Source organism: Silurus aristotelis, assembly GCF_946808225.1.
Source record: "Silurus aristotelis genome assembly, chromosome: 10".
NCBI lineage: Eukaryota > Metazoa > Chordata > Actinopteri > Siluriformes > Siluridae > Silurus > Silurus aristotelis.
This window is the reverse complement of record NC_139583.1, coordinates 4336257-4355587: the sequence shown is the minus strand read 5'-3', so window position 1 is coordinate 4355587 and position 19331 is coordinate 4336257. Positions and strand designations below refer to the sequence as shown.

At 41.5% G+C, this 19331-nt stretch overlaps 1 protein-coding gene across 1 annotated transcript in view; it reads left to right on the top strand.

Moving 5' to 3' along the window:
* LOC310732175 (ras-related protein Rap-2a) overlaps nt 1–15429 on the top strand; it is a 116263-nt gene extending 100834 nt beyond the window's left edge. The window contains exon 2 of the mRNA XM_083552522.1: nt 13211–15429. Coding sequence (XP_083408648.1) covers nt 13467–14018 — 552 coding nt within the window. The 5' untranslated portion in view covers nt 13211–13466 and the 3' untranslated portion in view covers nt 14019–15429. The remainder of the gene's footprint in view (nt 1–13210) is intronic.
* The last annotated feature ends 3902 nt before the right edge of the window (nt 15430–19331 follow it).

Here is a 19331-nt window from a genome sequence, read left to right as displayed (position 1 = left end):
TTCAGTGTGGTGCACACCATCATACCAAACAGCAGAGTGACTAATTAAAACTTTGAAGACACCTGTGACGCTAATTAGAGGAGACACTTTAACAGTTTAACATGTCCCTATTGTCTAATTATTTTTAATATATGAAGTGCCATGATTTTTGTCCAGACCAGTTTCATTAAATGCTTTTGTTGAACCACAATTCAAAACCAATGTCTGAATTTCATTAGTTTTCATTCATTTTCAGTACATTTTTATTTAATATTTCTTTTATGCATTTTTATCAGTTGTTTTAATGACCATTGTGGCTTCTTTCTTTAATGGAAGACAATTTTGTCCACGTGTGTCTCAGTGGTTAAGGCATTGGACTTTGAATTGGAAGGTCACGAGCACCACCAAGCTGCCACTAATGGGCCCTTGAGCAAGGCCCTTAACACTCACCTGCTCAATTGTAAGTCGTTCTGGATACAATAAATTGTAATTATACAAATATATATATAAGAGCATGAACCTCTTCAGCAGTTTGATCTACAGGAGCTTGTCTGTTGGATCAGACCACACGGACCAGCCTTCACTCCTCATGAGCATCAATGAGCCTCGGCCGCCCACGACCCTGTCGCGGGTTCACCACTGTTCCTTCCTTGGAGCACTTTTGATAGACTCTGACCAGTGCAAACCAGGAACATCCCACACAGCTGCAGTTCTGGAGATGCTCTGACCCAGACGTCTAGACGTCCACATACCAAGCTGACCTTCTGCTCCACATGAAGTGGAGTGTCAGAATGTATCCTTTTTTTTAACGTTTTACCAAAATCTGAAGCTGTCTCACTGTACACACCCACCCACCCACACACACACACACACACACACACACACACACACACACACACACACACACACACACACACACACACACACACACACACAAACACACACACACACATCTCATATAACAGCCATTCTAACAGGAACAATATGGAAGGAAATAGATTAAGGAAAGAGGAACCAAGTAGTGAGACAAGCACAGCCTTCTGATGCAGGAGAAATCGCCTTTGGTGGCTGTCAGGTGTCTGAGTGCAAGTCTGATAATATCAAACGTACAAATGTGGAAGAATAAAAGAGGAATGGGTGCAGAGAGAAAGCAGAAATATAAACACTATCGTTTCATAATTTCGTGATTCTGAACTATTCGCTGTAAAACCTGTTTTGCATGTTGCTCGAGCACCATGTTACAGTGTCTTTGCCCTTCACCATGAAACACAGCCAAGGTTATTCTCAGAAGGCACAGAAGGGTCTCGGTATCAGTTTACCACCGATGCCTTTCTCTAAACGGAGGCTTTCCTGCAGCCTGTAGCACAGCTAAGACACCCCATTACTCCAACTCTGATAGAAGCACGTTCCAAAGATATACTGTTATTTTAGTACTCAGTGTGGCTGCAGGCTCAAGTTTATCTCAGAAGCCTTTCAATTAAATTAAAAAAAGTTTAAAATATTAATAATACAAAATATTTTAACATAAAATGGTGGTTTATCACTTCAGACTCCTTCATTCCCAGAACATTTGCCTTGTTCTCCAGAAGCTACTTTGAATATACACAGTATTTATATGCTATAAAGTGCACACATACACTAATGCTCCGAGATTTGCAAGTGAAAGGAATTTGATTTACTTTGAATCAGAAGGTTGTGAGTTCAAATCCCAGCAGTGGTGGACACAGTACACAAAACCATGTACTTGAGTTGAAGTAAATTTTTACAAAGATTCACTCAGTAAAATATTTCCACCAGTAAAAGTAAAATTGCTCGCTTTGAACTTTTTTGAAAAGTTTGAGTTTGGAGTTTCTTCATCATTTATTCCTCTCTTAATGTTCTGCTTGATGCTGAACTGTATGTTGGTGATCAGTAGATAAACCAAGCGCCAATCAGAATGAGTTTAAAACAGAGCGAGCGCTTGATCCTGATTGGTGGATTGGTTTAAACAGTTACGTTTTTAATTCGTTCTGGATTAAAGCATCTTTTAAATGTAAGCACAATTTGATGATTTCTCTGCTTTACATGTGTATTAATTCTGAGAAATTACATCCTGTTGAATTTGATCAGTTATAGATCAATTATAAAACAGCCTTCAAATTATTGTCTGGGACTGTTCAAGTCTTCTTCTTTCGGCTGCTCCCATTAGGGGGCGCCACAGCAGATCATCCGTCTCAATACCCCCCTGTCCTCTACATCTGCCTCTTTCAACCCAACTACCTGCATGTCTTCCCTCACCACATCCATAAACCTCCTCCTTGGTCTTCCTCTTCCTGGTGGCTTCAGGTCTGCTACCTCCAGCTCCACCTCTAAACCATACAACATCTCAGTTCTCACCAGAGTCCTATAAACTTTCCCTTTCACTCTCACAGATACTCTTCTATCACAAATCACTCCTGCTCAACAGTAGGTTTTTGTCAGTAGTTTTTTCTTAGGTAAAGGAGCAGATTTGAAGTAACCATCGATATAAAGTGTTTTGGTGAGCTGGGATGTTTGTGTACTGTCGTCCCCCCACTGTCATAAATTAACTCAGGATTGTTAACGGTGGTGGTCTGTTATCCCAGAGGTCCTTCATGTCTGTGTTACCTTCTGGCTCTTTCTTTTAGTTTAAGCACCAATCACTGAACAGTACACTTCAACAATAATAGCACTGTAATGAATGGACATTCAGTGGCACCCAGATGAATCTGGTTCCTCTCAAGGTTTCTTCCTCGTACCATCTCAGGGAGTTTTTCCTTACCACAGTCTCACTGGCTCGCTCATTCAGGATAAACCTAAAGGCACAGACATATAAAGTCCAACTTTATAACCTTTTATATCTGTGAAGCTGGTTTGGTACAATGTCCATTATTAAAAGTTGGACACAAATAAAACTAAATGAACTGAATTGAATGACGTGTTCGGTGTTGGAGAAATCCCTACCCTGAAGAAACGATGTCTCCTGCTTGAAAAACAAGACTTATTTTCTCAAAACTACATTTCAATAAACTTCTCATATTAAAACATTATCATCTCACATCCATTATAGTTCATTTGCATGACTGATTTTCTGTTTATCATAATGGCAAATCTCTTGCCCATTTGCAGCACGTTAGTCCACTCTAATGTTCAGAACATCATAAAACAAGAGGCATGGATCTTCCATTTAGCATAAATAACGAAATGTGTATAGTACATCGATAAATAATAGATGAAGGGACCTTTTCTGCTTCTTGTTCGTGAAACCCCAAGACTAAAGCATGTAATGGATTTCAGCTGCAGATGTTTGACACACTGACACCTGCCTTTTAATAAGTCTGCCGGGTTTGATTCTTCATTTTCTTTCATATTGTGTGTGAAGCAGAGGACTATGAGGCTCGTCATTTGTCAGGCCGGAACAGAGATTTTGAAGTGTGTGTGTGAGATGAATCACTTCTGTGTGTCAGGATAATAATACAGAAATCTATCAAGTCAACAAATGCAGAAGGATCAATATTTTTCCTGCATTTATCTTTATCTATCTATCTATCTATCTATCTATCTATCTATCTATCTATCTATCTATCTATCTATCTATCTATCTATCTATCTATCTATCTATCTATCTATCTATCTATCTATCTATCTATCTATCAGATGGAGAGTTGGATGAGGTTGTGATGCCAATCAGCACGGCTCCAGTTCCAGATGCCTTTAATGAGAGTGATAAATTATCCAAGAGGACAGATTGCTGAAGGGGGCAGAAGACAGGCAACAGGGGAGAGAGAGAGAGAGAGAGAGAGAGAGAGAGAGAGAGAGAGAGAGAGAGAGAGAGAGAGAGAGAGAGATGAAGGAACACAGAAGGAAAGAGATAGTTTGAGAGTGATGGAGAATCAAAGAGGGAGAGAAGGCAGGACAGAGAGTGATGAAGTAAAAGCGAGGGTGAGAAGAAGGGACAGAACGTGGTGAAGAGAAAGTAAGATAGAGATAGAGAGACAGAGAGGGAGAAACAGAGGGACAGAGAGGGAGATATAGAGGTGCTTTTCATCTCTGTATGATTAATGAGCGGTATTAGCTGGTGGCAATGGGTGTTTCTTTATTCCCCCCCCCCTCTCTTCTCTCTCTCTCTCTCTCTCTCTCTCTCTCTCTCTCTCTCTCTCTCTCTCTCTCTCTCTCTCTCACTCTCTTTCACTCTCTCTTTCTCTCTCTCTCAGACCGCAGATGTTCTTTAAGGAGGTCAGCTAAAAGAGCAGGAAGTTTTAAATGAAACTAAATACAATGTGAAGGAGGAAAAAAGAGAAAAAGGGCCTTGAGACTTCTAAATAGAGGGTGTGTACAACAACACTCTCACACACACACACACACACACACACACACACACACACACACACACACACACACACACACTGTCTATCTATCTATCTATCTATCTATCTATCTATCTATCTATCTATCTATCTATCTATCTATCTATCTATCTATCTATCTATCTATCTATCTATCCATCTATCTATCTATCTTTTCTCTGTCTGTCTGTCCTCATTCTGTTAGAGAAAGTATAAATGATTTGTATACCTTTTGCTAAACTGTGCGTGTGTGTGTGTGTCTTCATTTATTACTGCCGCAGGGTGTGTTCATTTATTAGACATTTTGGTGAACAGCAGCGCCCCCTACTGATAAAGCCTGGCTAGAGCACAGCACCATTTTCATTTTCATAATAAAGCATTGGCTAAAGATGAAATCGACAAGTTGCTATCTATCTATCTATCTATCTATCTATCTATCTATCTATCTATCTATCTATCTATCTATCTATCTATCTATCTATCTATCTATCTATCTATCTATCTATCTATCTATCTATCTATCTATCTATCCTGCATGTGTTAAATTTAATTAGTAAATTATCCCCTCAGAAGTTATACTTCTCTGAGATTCTATCGGTCACCAGTAGGGGGAGCAACAGTAATACCAGAAGCACATGTATTCATTAATCTGGGCATTTTCACACGAACTATTGAAAAGTCAGAACCCAGTTTTAACACAGAGTTAAAGTGCAGTTTAGGGGTTACAGGTTTGGCTTAGAAAGTTCAGAAAGTCAGTACTGGGCCTGGAGCTAATCTCCTCCTCGTCATTATCACAGAGTACAGCCTGCCCTTGGCATTCACACACACACACACACACACACACACACACACACACACACACACACACACACACACACACACACACACACACACACACACACACACACACACACACACACACACACACACACACACACACACACACACACAGTCCCTCCATCACACATGTAGGATTAGTTTATGACATAACCATTTGAAATAGTATTTGTTTGTAGGACTGTTGCAAGTCCGAGTTATTTTTATTTCACTGCTTCACTTTATCTTCCTGATCTCAAGAACAGCTTTAAGAGCATTTTTGTTCCCAATAATTGATTCCACATTAAAGACCTGGTGAATAATTAAATCATTTCCCTTTTTCTTAAAGGACACTCGAGGCTTCTGGCCATCCTGTCGGGGCTGCGATCTGAGAGTGTAATTAACCATCATGCAGGAAATCTGCAAAGCTTCACAGTGAGCCGCTAATTAATCAGGCAAAGGCAACAGTTTGTTTTTTAGAAATATGTGGGGAGTGTGTGTGTGTGTGTGAGTGAGTGAGTGAGTGAGGTCATTAGGATTTAACCCTATCAGAGACGGATCACGACTATTAACACCTTTTATACACATCAAAGCCGGGACGTGGAGGAGACACCAATGAGATTGCCATTGATTTCTGACAGTCAGTTACTTTACTGCAGCCATACAGGCTCACACTTACATACAGTGCATGTACACACACACACACACACACACACACACACACACACACACACACAACATGCCAAGTCAAGGAATGATTTCATTCCATTATAAAGCATTTCTTCAACATATTTAGTTACAGTGAGTGCGAGTGTTTATAACATACGGTATCTGACTTCTCCAGCCATATGTGGTTAAATCCCAACCTTTTACCACAACACTTAGAGGGACACGGTTGTACGGGGCGTCTTTAGTAGCAATAAATTTACATTTGTAGCATTTGGCAGATGCTCTTATCAAGAGCGACTCAAAACTGAGCAGCTGGGGGTTAAGAGGATTCTCAATGGTCCAGCAGTGGCAGTTGTTGATGCTGGGATTTGAACTTCTGATGTTTTGGTCCAATGGTCCAATGTTCACCCCAGGCCTCCTCCTTAACTCACCTCACCTTACCTACATCAGTACCTGACTTTACTAACAACCTTGTGGATGAATGAATCCCACACAAATGTCCACAAACACACTCCAAAATCTAACATCTTCCCAGAAGACTGGAGCAAATATCATACTATATCATACTAAATATAGAATGAAAAAAAAAACCCAAATGAGTCTTATGACCAGGTGTTAACTTTATAAATATAATTTACATATCCCAGAAGCACAGTGTGTTAAGGGGCCTCCCCCAAGGACCCTAAGAGTGCCAGCTTGCCAATGCTGGGTCTTGAACCCCTGACGTTCTGCTCAGAAACCCAAAGCCTTTACCCACTGAGCTACCATTTCCCAAGGAAACCATGGTTTTGTCTGTATAGTGTATGTTGTGCAGCACTGTAGTTTAACTGCAGTTTCATGTTTTAGGGTTTAATAATCGTTTATTAAAGTGAGAGCAGATGTTGGGAAAGTGAATCTCCATCGGGATTTTCCCGCTAATCTGATTAGCCAAACAGCACTTCACTGCGATTTGAATAACACTGAAATGTTGTGTAATGGACGTGCCAGTGTGGACTAGCTACATTTACACAAAACAATGACTACATTAAGAGTAACATGGAGATAAAATGGTGTGAAAGCCATTGAGGATGGGACTGTAAGAGCTCGATCCACACGTGTCTGAAGACGCAGGACACATCTCGCTTGTTTGGAGTGAATGATAATGGGGTGTTCGAGAGGACGGTGTCAGGCGATTGGATCTCCAGAGCATCTTGTTGTCAGGGGAAAAGGAAGAGTGAAAGATCCGAACCAGAATCAAGGTTTAAAAGAGTGCTGTTATTGGAAACGAGTGAACAACACAATGATGTGATATGATGATATGATATTACTTAAAGATTATTTCCCTTTAAAACAGGATTTCACATGTCACAGTCTTCCAGGTCAATGCTGTGGAATATCTGTGAAGCAAGTTCCTGTTCTTAAGTTTACATTTATGGCATTTGGCAGATGCTTTTATCCAGAGTGACTTAAAACTGAGCACCTCAGTTGAGGGTTAAGGGCCTTGCTCAAGGGCCCAGCAATAACAGCATGGTGATGAGCTCTGACCTCAACCCCATTATAATGAATATGAATGCTGACTGCACTCCAGGCCTCCACACTTTACCTACATCAGTACCTGACTTTACTAATGACCTTGTGGGTAAATGAGCACAAATCTCCACAGAATCTAGTGGAACATCTTCCCAGAAGAGTGGAGGTCATTCCAACAGCAAAATAGCACTAAATGTGGAATGGGATGTGCAAAACAATCACAAATCTTATGGTCAGGCCTTATATATATAGGTACTGTATAGCCCTCAAATCGCTAAGAATAATAAATAATAAAAAAAGTCTGTATTCGGCTGTGTCTCCTTTGGTGTAACTAGTAAAGAAATCTGGAGAAAATAAATGACTCGAGGCATGTGAGATCTCAACCCTCGAGCTGGGTGTGTCCGCTCGGTTATGGTGAAACTCTGGAAATCATGCTGTGCGTATTTGTGCTGATCAGACACACTTTCCACTCTCAGATTCCTGCTCTTGTACGATAAATCCAGTCCAAAGGGGAAGCGAAGTCAGGTCTAAAGACGTGTTAGTCATGACGTTTTATTTACATAAAAAGAGGCGGGGCTTGAAAATGAACCGTAAAAAAAATGAGCCGTAAGTGCGTGATGTACAGAAGGTAGAAGTGACTCAGCTTTGAGCCACAAGTTGGAGGCTATTTATAGCTTGTTTGCCTTCAGCACACCTGAGGTGGCCTGTTCTTGAGGTGATTAATATAGAGATACTGAGGGGGAAATCCTGGGTGTAAAAACACTAGATCATTCATTACCTACGGTGACGCACGCTGCTCGGCAGAAGAATGTGCGACAGTAATCTACAATTACGGATTACAATTTTATTATTGTGTACAGGATATACAGTAGTTCAGTCGGATGGATTTTATTAGATTAGAGATCATCTGTAGGCTACAGTTGACCCTAGAATACATTTACATTTGGCAGATGCCCTTATCCAGCATGACTTACATTTCTCTCATTTATACAGCACAGTAAGGGCCTTGATCAAATCCCCAGCAGGGGCAGCTTAGTGGTGGGATTTAAACTTACAACCTTCTGATCAAAAGGTCCAATGTCTAACCCACAATGCTACCACAGCAGTAAATAGAGGCTAAGAGCGATAGATAGATAGATAGATAGATAGATAGATAGATAGATAGATAGATAGATAGATAGATAGATAGATAGATAGATAGATAGATAGACAGACAGACAGACAGACAGACAGACAGACAGACAGACAGACAGACAGACTGACTGACTGACTGACTGACTGACTGACTGACTGACTGACTGACAGACAGACAGACAGATAGATAGACACAGACAGACAGACAGACAGACAGACCGATTGACAGACAGACAGACAGACAGACAGACAGACAGACAGACAGACAGACAGATAGACAGATAGATAGATAGATAGATAGATAGATAGATAGATAGATAGACAGACAGACAGACAGACAGACAGACAGACAGACTGACTGACTGACTGACTGACTGACTGACTGACTGACTGACTGACTGACTGACTGACAGACAGACAGACAGACAGATAGATAGACACAGACAGACAGACAGACAGACAGACAGACAGACAGACAGACCGATTGACAGACAGACAGACAGACAGACAGACAGACAGACAGACAGACAGACAGACAGATAGATAGATAGATAGATAGATAGATAGATAGATAGATAGATAGATAGATGTGCAAATTGAGAAGTGCAGATATATATGAAAGTGTATGTACAGCAAATAATCGTATTATCTAAATCAAATAATCAACAAAACTTTTGAAATAACTAATTTTAATAACAAACCCAAAAGTAGAAACTTTGATTTGTACAATCAGATTTATTTTTTAATTTTTATTTTGGTGATGAAATAAAATTCCTTGAAAATGTAAATTATTACACAAACATATATACATATAATATAATATACATACATACATACATATACACAGGGAAACCTCGTTACTCGTGACCTCGATAATTCGTGACTTTTTATTTGGAACTCGAAGTTTTGGAGTAACGTTTGTATTAATAAATTACATAGAAATGTTTGAAGATCTATTTTATTATTGTATTATTCATTTCAAGTAGTAAATAAAACATTTATTTATTTATTCCTTAAAAAAGGAACCATCAAATGAAGAGTCAAAACCTCGTGATTTTTTGTTACTCCTGAGGGGTGGTAGAACGTAACCCCCACGAATATCGATGGGGTTAATAATTAATTAATAATAAATAAAATAAAAACAAATAAATGTGATGCAATACAATAAAATAAAATCTCATTATTGGACACATAACCGAAGCTGTTCCATAAGGCTGTTTTTTTTTTCTTCTTTTTCAATTGTGTTTTTCCTTTGATCAATGAAAACCAATAAATAAATAAACAAATAAAAAAAAAAAGAAAACTTTTAACATGGTCACACTGATAAAACTATTTCCAACACACACATCACTGCACCTCCAGCGTCATCTTCAGGGAGAGTCATTCATTCATTCATTCGTTCATTCATCTTCACTTATATTATACTGCATTTGCCAGATGTTCTTCTCCAGAGTAACTTATTATTTCACTTATAATACTGAGCAGAGGTTTAGCGCTGATGATGTTAGGATTCATTCATTCATTCATTCATTCATTGTCTCTCTCTCTCTCTCTCTCTCTCTCTCTCTCTCTCTCTCTCTCTCTCTCTCTCTCTCTCTATGTATCTGTCTATCTATCTATGGTTAAGCAAGTTCTTCCTTTCCGAGCTCAGAGGAAACCTTAGAATCAGGAGGAAATATGAGACATGGAGGTGTAACTCCATGCACACACTAACCCAAGCTTAGAAACCCGAACCCTGGAGCTGTGACACTGATCTGTGTGTGTGTGTGTGTGTGTGTGTGTGTGTGTGTGTGTGTGTGTGTGTGTGTGTGTGTGTTATATAGATTATTGGTGCACATTAATACAAATGAACACACACTTTAGGAAGTCTATCAGACAATAGATGAGAGATCATTCTAGGTATCTTATTAGCTAACAGACAGGTTGCACAATTTCAGGAAACATCTCTGTCGTTTCTGGTGCACCCGCTGCACGGAGAAGTCGTCCTTTCACAACGGCGTGATGACGCACGCGCGCGATTGCGACACGCGCGGACAAGGCGTGAGCGGAACTCTTCGCGCTGCGCCTTTAAGAAACTCCGCGTGACGTCGCGCAACGTGGGGTGGGAAAGCGTGGGGGGGGGGGGAGTGGGGTGGTTCAGGAAGTGTGTGTTTCAGGGTGAATCCTAAACCGAGCAGCGTGCTCACTACTACTACTACTAAAAAACACACTCACAAGAACATTGGAACATTTTATTATGATAACATTTTGCATTGATTTGAATATGAATAAATTAATAATACTACAATAACATGGGTTTATATATATATATATATCACACATCAGTTAAATATATATTAATATAAATAAGTTTATTGAGTGAAAGTTTTTGTGATTGGTGTGACCAAGTGATTGGTCGTTCTGGTACAGTGGTGATCAGTGATTGGTCGTTCTGGTACAGTGGTGATTAGTGACTGGTCGTTCTGGTACAGTGGTGATTAGTGATTGGTCGTTCTGGTACAGTGGTGATCAGTGATTGGTCGTTCTGGAACAGTGGTGATCAGTGATTGGTCGTTCTGGTACAGTGGTGATCAGTGATTGGTCGTTCTGGTACAGTGGTGATCAGTGATTAGTCGTCCTGGTACAGTGGTGATCAGTGATTGGTCGTTCTGGTACAGTGGTGATTAGTGATTGGTCGTTCTGGTACAGTGGTGATCAGTGATTGGTCGTTCTGGTACAGTGGTGATCAGTGATTGGTCATTCTGGTACAGTGGTGATCAGTGATTGGTGGTTTTGAAACAGTGGTGATCAGTGATTAGTCGTTCTGGTACAGTGGTGATTAGTGATTGGTCGTTCTGGTACAGTGGTGATCAGTGATTGGTCGTTCTGGAACAGTGGTGATCAGTGATTGGTCGTTCTGGTACAGTGGTGATCAGTGATTGGTCGTTCTGGTACAGTGGTGATCAGTGATTAGTCGTCCTGGTACAGTGGTGATCAGTGATTGGTCGTTCTGGTACAGTGGTGATTAGTGATTGGTCGTTCTGGTACAGTGGTGATCAGTGATTGGTCGTTCTGGTACAGTGGTGATCAGTGATTGGTCATTCTGGTACAGTGGTGATCAGTGATTGGTGGTTTTGAAACAGTGGTGATCAGTGATTAGTCGTTCTGGTACAGTGGTGATCAGTGATTGGTCGTCCTGGTACAGTGGTGATTAGTGACTGGTCGTTCTGGTACAGTGGTGATCAGTGATTGGTCGTTCTGGTACAGTGGTGATCAGTGATTGGTCGTTCTGGAGCAGTGGTGATCAGTGATTGGTCGTTCTGGTAGAGTGGTGATCAGTGATTGGTCGTTCTGGTACAGTGGTGATCAGTGATTGGTCGTTTTGGTACAGTGGTGATCAGTGATTAGTCGTTCTGGTACAGTGGTGATTAGTGATTGGTCGTTCTGGTACAGTGGTGATTAGTGATTGGTCGTTCTGGTACAGTGGTGATCAGTGATTGGTGGTTTTGAAACAGTGGTGATCAGTGATTAGTCGTTCTGGTACAGTGGTGATCAGTGATTGGTCGTCCTGGTACAGTGGTGATTAGTGACTGGTCGTTCTGGTACAGTGGTGATCAGTGATTGGTCGTTCTGGTACAGTGGTGATCAGTGATTGGTCGTTCTGGAACAGTGGTGATCAGTGATTGGTCGTTCTGGTACAGTGGTGATCAGTGATTGGTCGTTCTGGTACAGTGGTGATCAGTGATTGGTCGTTCTGGAACAGTGGTGATCAGTGTTTGGTCGTTCTGGTACAGTGGTGATCAGTGATTGGTCGTTCTGGTACAGTGGTGAACAGGGATTGGTCGTTCTGGTACAGTGGTGATCAGTGATTAGTCGTTCTGGTACAGTGGTGATCAGTGATTGGTGGTTTTGGAACAGTGTTGATCAGTGATTGGTCGTTCTGGAACAGTGGTGATCAGTGATTGGTCGTTCTGGTACAGTGGTGATCAGTGATTGGTCGTTCTGGTACAGTGGTGATTAGTGATTGGTCGTTCTGGTACAGTGGTGATCAGTGATTGGTGGTTTTGGAACAGTGGTGATCAGTGATTGGTCGTTCTGGTACAGTGGTGAACAGGGATTGGTCGTTCTGGTACAGCGGTGATCAGTGATTAGTCGTTCTGGTACAGTGGTGATTAGTGATTGGTGGTTTTGGAACAGTGTTGATCAGTGATTGGTCGTTCTGGTACAGTGGTGATCAGTGATTGGTCATTCTGGTACAGTGGTGATCAGTGATTGGTCGTTCTGGTACAGTGGTGATCAGTGATTGGTCATTCTGGTACAGTGGTGATCAGTGATTGGTCATTCTGGTACAGTGGTCCTTTTATTGAATATTTACAGTCCACATTTAGTGTTTTTACTCTTCTAGGCAGATGTTCCACTAGATTTTGGAGTGTGCTTGTAATGATGAATAACTGAGTATGCTAAATCATTTTTAATTAAATTGTCGATTTCTAGCGACGATTTGAACTTTGGTTTACTTTCCCCTGAAAAGAGTTGGCAGTGTGTGTGTGTGTGTGTGTGTGTGTGTGTGTGTGTGTGTGTGTGCGCGCGCGCGAAGGAAAGTAAGTGTGCAGTGGTGATTTGAAACGCACCCTCTGTGTGTGTGTGTGTGTGTGTGTGTGTGTGTGTGTGTGTGTGTGTCTCTCTCTCTCTCTCTCTCTCTCTCTCTCTCTCTCGCTCTCTCTCTCTCTCTCTTTCTCACTCACTCACTCACACCCACACGATCACTTCCTCACAGTGAGCGAGAGAGAGAGAAAGAGAGAGAGTGTTGGCACATTTAGGTCCAGAGTGAAGGCTGATCATGACAGGTTTCTGATGCTCGGCCCGGATCACCGGACACACGGCACCGCCCGGATCCGACGGTAAAGCCTGCGGTAATCGCGGGAGGGAAGGACGGAAAGACGGACGGACGGTCGGTCGTCATTGTAAGGGGGGAAAGAAAAAAGACCCAGCAGGGGTGGAGGAGTTTGAGGCGGCAGAGAAAGAGGGAGCGAGACCATGCGAGAATACAAAGTGGTCGTCCTCGGCTCAGGCGGCGTGGGCAAATCCGCCCTGACCGTCCAGTTCGTCACGGGTTCGTTCATCGAGAAGTACGACCCGACGATAGAGGACTTCTACCGCAAGGAGATCGAGGTGGACTCGTCACCGTCGGTGCTCGAGATCCTGGACACGGCCGGCACCGAGCAGTTCGCCTCCATGCGCGACCTGTATATCAAGAACGGCCAGGGCTTCATCCTGGTCTACAGCCTGGTCAACCAGCAGAGCTTCCAGGACATCAAGCCCATGAGAGACCAGATCATTCGGGTGAAGCGCTACGAGCGGGTTCCTATGATCCTCGTGGGCAACAAGGTGGATCTCGAGGGTGAGCGGGAGGTGTCTTCAGGAGAGGGCAAAGCGCTGGCGGATGAGTGGAACTGCCCCTTCATGGAGACCTCGGCCAAGAACAAGGGCTCTGTGGACGAGCTCTTCGCCGAGATCGTGCGCCAGATGAACTACGCCGCGACGCCCAACGGGGACGAGCAGTGCTGCTCTTCCTGTGTCATCCTCTAGAACTATTTTTGGGCGGATTTTTTTTGTTTTTGTTTTTGCACCCCCCTCTCTCCTCTCCTCTCCTCTCCTTTTTTTTTTTTTTTTTTTTTTTAACCCCTTCACCTAATTCCTTCTCACCCCTCTGAGCGCGAGACCCGGTCACTCACGAGACTCCACGAGACTCCATTATGAACGGAAAGTTTGCGGAAAAGTAAGAAAGAAAAAAAAAGAGTGCGTTTTTTTTTTTTTTTTTTTATCTCTACAAAGAACCCGTTTCTGGTGTTAAACGTCATCAGTATTTTTTAAAAGAAAAAAAAAAAAAAAGAAATATATATATAAATATATATATTGTCTTGCACATGCGCAATACGAGGAAGAAAGAAAGGGGGGGGGGGGGGACGTGCATCAGTGTTTACAATGACGGAATACTTGAATGTTCTGGGATTTGACCCAAACAAACCCCAGGGTTCTTTTATTTTATTATTATTATTATTTTATCATTACGTCTCCCTGGTGCCTACCTTTTGTGGGTTGCTCTTATTTTTTTTCCACTTTAAAACCGAACAACTTGTTGTTTTGGCAGGATTTTGTGACTCTTTGCCGAGCCTGTTTTTTTTTTTTTCCACGATGACTTCCGGTTTTGTTTTTTAACTTCCGGAGATGCGCACTGGTAACGAGTAGCATCTGGTAACTATGGAAACCAGACGAAACGGAAGTAGTCTTTTTTTTTTCGTTCAAAATGTGATGTCCTGGGAGGAGTCTAGCAAAGAAGAAGAGGAGAATAATAATAATAATAATAAAATATATATTCAAATCGAAAAATCAAACTTTCGGAGTCAAAGGAAAGGATGTTTTTGTTTCTTTGTTCTGCTGAACGCGACGACTCGAAGGATCTGCGCTGGGGGGAAAAGAAAGAAAGAGAGGAGGGAAAAATGCCGTGGACGGAAGTCGTCACAATTCACGTCACAACAGCGACTTTTGGCGTCTTTCCTTTTGACTCAGCGTACGCGAGGACCGTGCTGCGGTGACGCGATGACGTCGTGACGATGACGTCCTGCGTCGAGTGCCTTCCATATTTTTTGTTGTTGTTTGTTTTAGTGCCAACCTGAGAAAGAGGACGGGGGTCTGAGGCAAAACGTTCTTCAACTGTTACACTTTCTGGGGTTATAAAGTGTTCATAACTACTGTCTCACAATATGGCCTCTGGTTATGTCTCAATGCCTGTCGATGATGTCTTTTCTTTTTTCTTTTTTTTTTAGTTCCTTGTTTTTCCTGAAATCTGGTCTTGTGTTTCGGCCAAAAAATGACAGGTACTGGAGCTTCTCGCAGCTCCGTGACTTTTTTTTCCGTAATCCACTTCCTCTAGACCAGTGTTTTATTTCCTTTCGGTTGAATCTATTCTTTTCTGTTTTTATTTTTTAACACACACACACACACACACACACACACACACACACACACACACAAAAGTGAAATGTGATGTATCATTTTAAAATTCTGATCCGATTGTACTCTCAAAGACGCAGACCGGCTTTTTCACGGCTGTTCTGAATGTTTAAAGACTTTTAATACAAGTTGCATTTTGTACAAAAAAAAACCCAAAACGGTGTTCTTTATCTTTTCTTTATCGCTTTGCGTTCATGAAGATTTCGAGGTTCGAAACGAAACCTGCCTGAGGAAATGTTGTTCATTTGGGTCTATTAGCGCCTTTAAAGAGGTGATGTCACTAAGTAGTGAGCTGTGATTGACAGCTCTGCTCTGGGGGGGGGGGGGTGCTTCTGGATAGAAGGAGGACACTGTAGGAACGGGCGTGTCATGTGACCTTCGCATGCTCTCGGGAGAAGCTCTGATAACCGTCTCGCTTGCAGGGTTTGTGACCATGCGTTTAGTTCCCATTCGCACATTTTGTCTTTTATCCCTCTTCTGTCACTGTACAATGTATAATCACACTGGTCTGGTGTCACCTGGATGAGTTTCGGTTCCTCGCCAGGTTCCCTCTCGCTCGTTTGAGATACTTTAATACATACCGTAAAGCTGCTTTGTGAACATCATAAGATTGCTTCTTATTGAACATCTCGTTTTACATTTATTCCCCGTCTGCTCTTACATAACCTATGAGAAGATGTTCCACTAGATTGTTCTCAGTGTGCTTGTGGAGATCTGTGTGAGATTCATTCATCCACAAGGGTGTTGTAAAGGCACTGATGCGGGTGAGAAGGCGCAGTCAGCGTTCACGTTCATCTCCAAGGTGTTCAGTAGGGTTGAGGTCAGAGCTCTATAGCAGGAGATCTTCCACTAAAACTCATCTCATGCATATCTTCATATCACTGTGGCTTCGTCGTGCTGGAACAGGATTTGGTCTGCTAGTGGAAGTGAACGGAAAGTTACATTTCGTTCGATCCTGAATCACTTCCTGTGGAAGCTGCTGCCATCTTCCACTCAAGATCTTCCACTCCAAGCCACGTAAAGCAATTGTGTGCTTTAAACGTTGTGGTTACATTTTGTGGAAGAACCACATATGTTTAGAAAAGTCATGTATGTCCATCGTTTAAAAGTATTTTCAAAAATCCCGGACACCGGTAGAACTTCACCATACGCGTTCTCTGACCCGCGAGCAAAGAATTCCACAGCATCCCGACTTCCTTCTGGGAAAGCCATGTCGTGTATTTTTTGTCACGTTTTAATTGTAATACGTGCGATCGACTCGCATTCCTCGTTCTCAGAAAGCTCTGTAGGACGCTTTTCTTTCTCAGAGCTGATGGAGTGTGATAGTGGTTGTTGGTATTAAGTAGAGATGAAGCGCATTCAGCTTGCACATGAAGCGCCGCGAGGCTCACGTGCGCTAACGTGTCGGCGTGACGGTGCGTTTGCCTCCTGAGGGTAAAAGCCAGTTTTAAGAGGAAGTTGCATGGTGGGTTTTTATATTATTATTATTATTATTATTATTATCGTGAATATTCTTGGTTGTTGAACAAAAGGTTCTGGTGTGTGTGTGTGTGTGTGTGTGCGTGTGTGTGTGTGTGTGTGTGTGTGTGTGTGTGTGTGTGATTCTGAGATGAAGAGGTTTCACTTCTCCTAACCTTGTGTCATTTCTTATAATGCCTTACACACCTAGTGCATGTCATTAACTAGTATTTTTGACTTCCTTTCGAAACATTTAAAGTTCCATTTCACCAGGAAGGGTTTCCTGTCGTGTTCCCTTTTCAGTGCACCTTCGCGCGAGGGTTGCACTTCCTCGGTTGTATTTTCTTCTTCTTTCGAAACGCTCGTTCATAAACAGGAAGTGGGAGTGAGCCGAGCTGTGGATGACTGCGATGTCACAGGTCGGTTGGTGCCTGTGTCATGTGGCTCTCATGGTGGAGAGGTGACGGCCCCGGGGCTCCATCTGGTTTGTGTTCTTTGTGTATATAATACACACACACACACACACACACACACAGGTAGTGTTCTCGAGTTACAACTCAAGTGTTCAACTTGTGATTTATCGGCCTTACGATGGCGTTAGCGAAAATATTGTTTTCAAAAAAACACGTTAGTGAGACGCCTTTAACCTCGGCGAGAATAAACGTGTGTTGCGTTGAAGGTTTTAGTTTCATTTTTTATATTTATTGATGTTTTTAATAAAAATGGTCGAACAGAAATGCACGCTGAATTAATAATAATACTAATAATAAAATCGATGTTAGAATTCATTTAACTCGTTATTAACTTGGCATATATATATATATATATATATATATATATATATATATATATATATATATATATATATATATATATAAATGAGCCAGAGATTCTGACCCTAATCAGCATCCTATAACCCATAACCATCTCTCGTTTCTCATTCTGATGTCACAAAGTCCTCACTAGTTCCTGTTAGCAGCAAGCTGTGTCTACCTGAATCATGTGTCCTGCTGGTTCATATCGATTCGTGTAGCTTTGTGTTCCTGAACTCTCCTCTTAAACCTTAATATCACTCTATCCTGAGCGCTTTGACTTTTAGTCCTGGATCTGCGCTCGGTCTGTTTTCTACGCGATGCTAGCTGTGTCCGAGGAAGTGTTCTAGAACATCCTGTGAGCGTGTGGGTGGTGACTGTGGGGGGGGGGGGGGGGGTGTCTCTGTTTGTTTGTCTCTGGGTTATTTTATTTATTTATTTTCCCAGAGTTTTTGGGTTCAGTGTATATTTTGAAGCTCTCTTTCTCCCTAAGGTCAAACCACATGGTTTCGAGATGACGCACGTCTCCTCAGATCTGGTTCAGCGCCGCTTTTTAAGACGATGTGTTACTAAGGGTTTTACTTTTGCTTTCAAATTGCGTCAAACATTTGGATTTTAATTAGTATTCGAATGCCTTCATATATTTATTAATGATCCTGTCATTTTTCATCATCTGCAGCTTTGCTGTACAGGAGCAAAAAAAAAACCTTAAAGGAAAAAATTTACATATACATAAATATACACATATATTGTTTTATACATTTATTATAGTTTTATATCATAAAAGTGTAATAAAAAAAAAAAATTCTGCTGTTAGGAAAAAAACACCGCATGAGAGAAACCACACGTATAAAGAATCGATTTATTGATTTGAAATGAAAATAGAAATCCTGACATGCTTAGTGATTCCTACTACAATTTCAGATTTTAATGATGTATTTATAATAACGTACAGTGTCTGTCCGACTTCTATGCAACAAACACGATCATGTAACGGTATGATGATTAACGTTGACCAAACAAATACGGTAATCCCCCGTTTATCACGTTCCAAAACCGAGATAAACGGTACTGTACTGTATTAACATTTAACTTAATTTTATAATGAATAGTTATATTTTTAAAATTTAATTTCATTATTTATAAGTGTTTTTGGTCTGTCGTGCCTTCCACGAGAGACCGGGAAAATCAGCCATACTAATCAATTATGTGGCAAGCGCAATTCCTGTATACTGTATATGCATGTACTTAATATTTAATGAAAAATCCTTCCTTTACACAATCTCGGCATCCAGACAGTTAGTTTCTCCAACGTTCAATACTTTGAAAAAAAGTTCTTCACTACTTAGAGATTTCTTTCTGACCTTGTGATCCAGTTCATCCCAGAGCAGTTCAATAGGATTTAGGTGTGGTGACTGGGCAGGCCGTTCCATGATAGATGTCACTCCAGCGGACTCTTTGCTCTCTTGGACGTATGCTTCGGCTCATTGCCTTCTTTTATGGTGAAGTGGCTTACAATGATCCGCAGTCCAGACGGAATTGCATGATGTGAGTTGAATGGAATGGTTGCCATGTTGGTTCAATTTTCTAATTTATATGGAAAACGTCTCCAACCTTC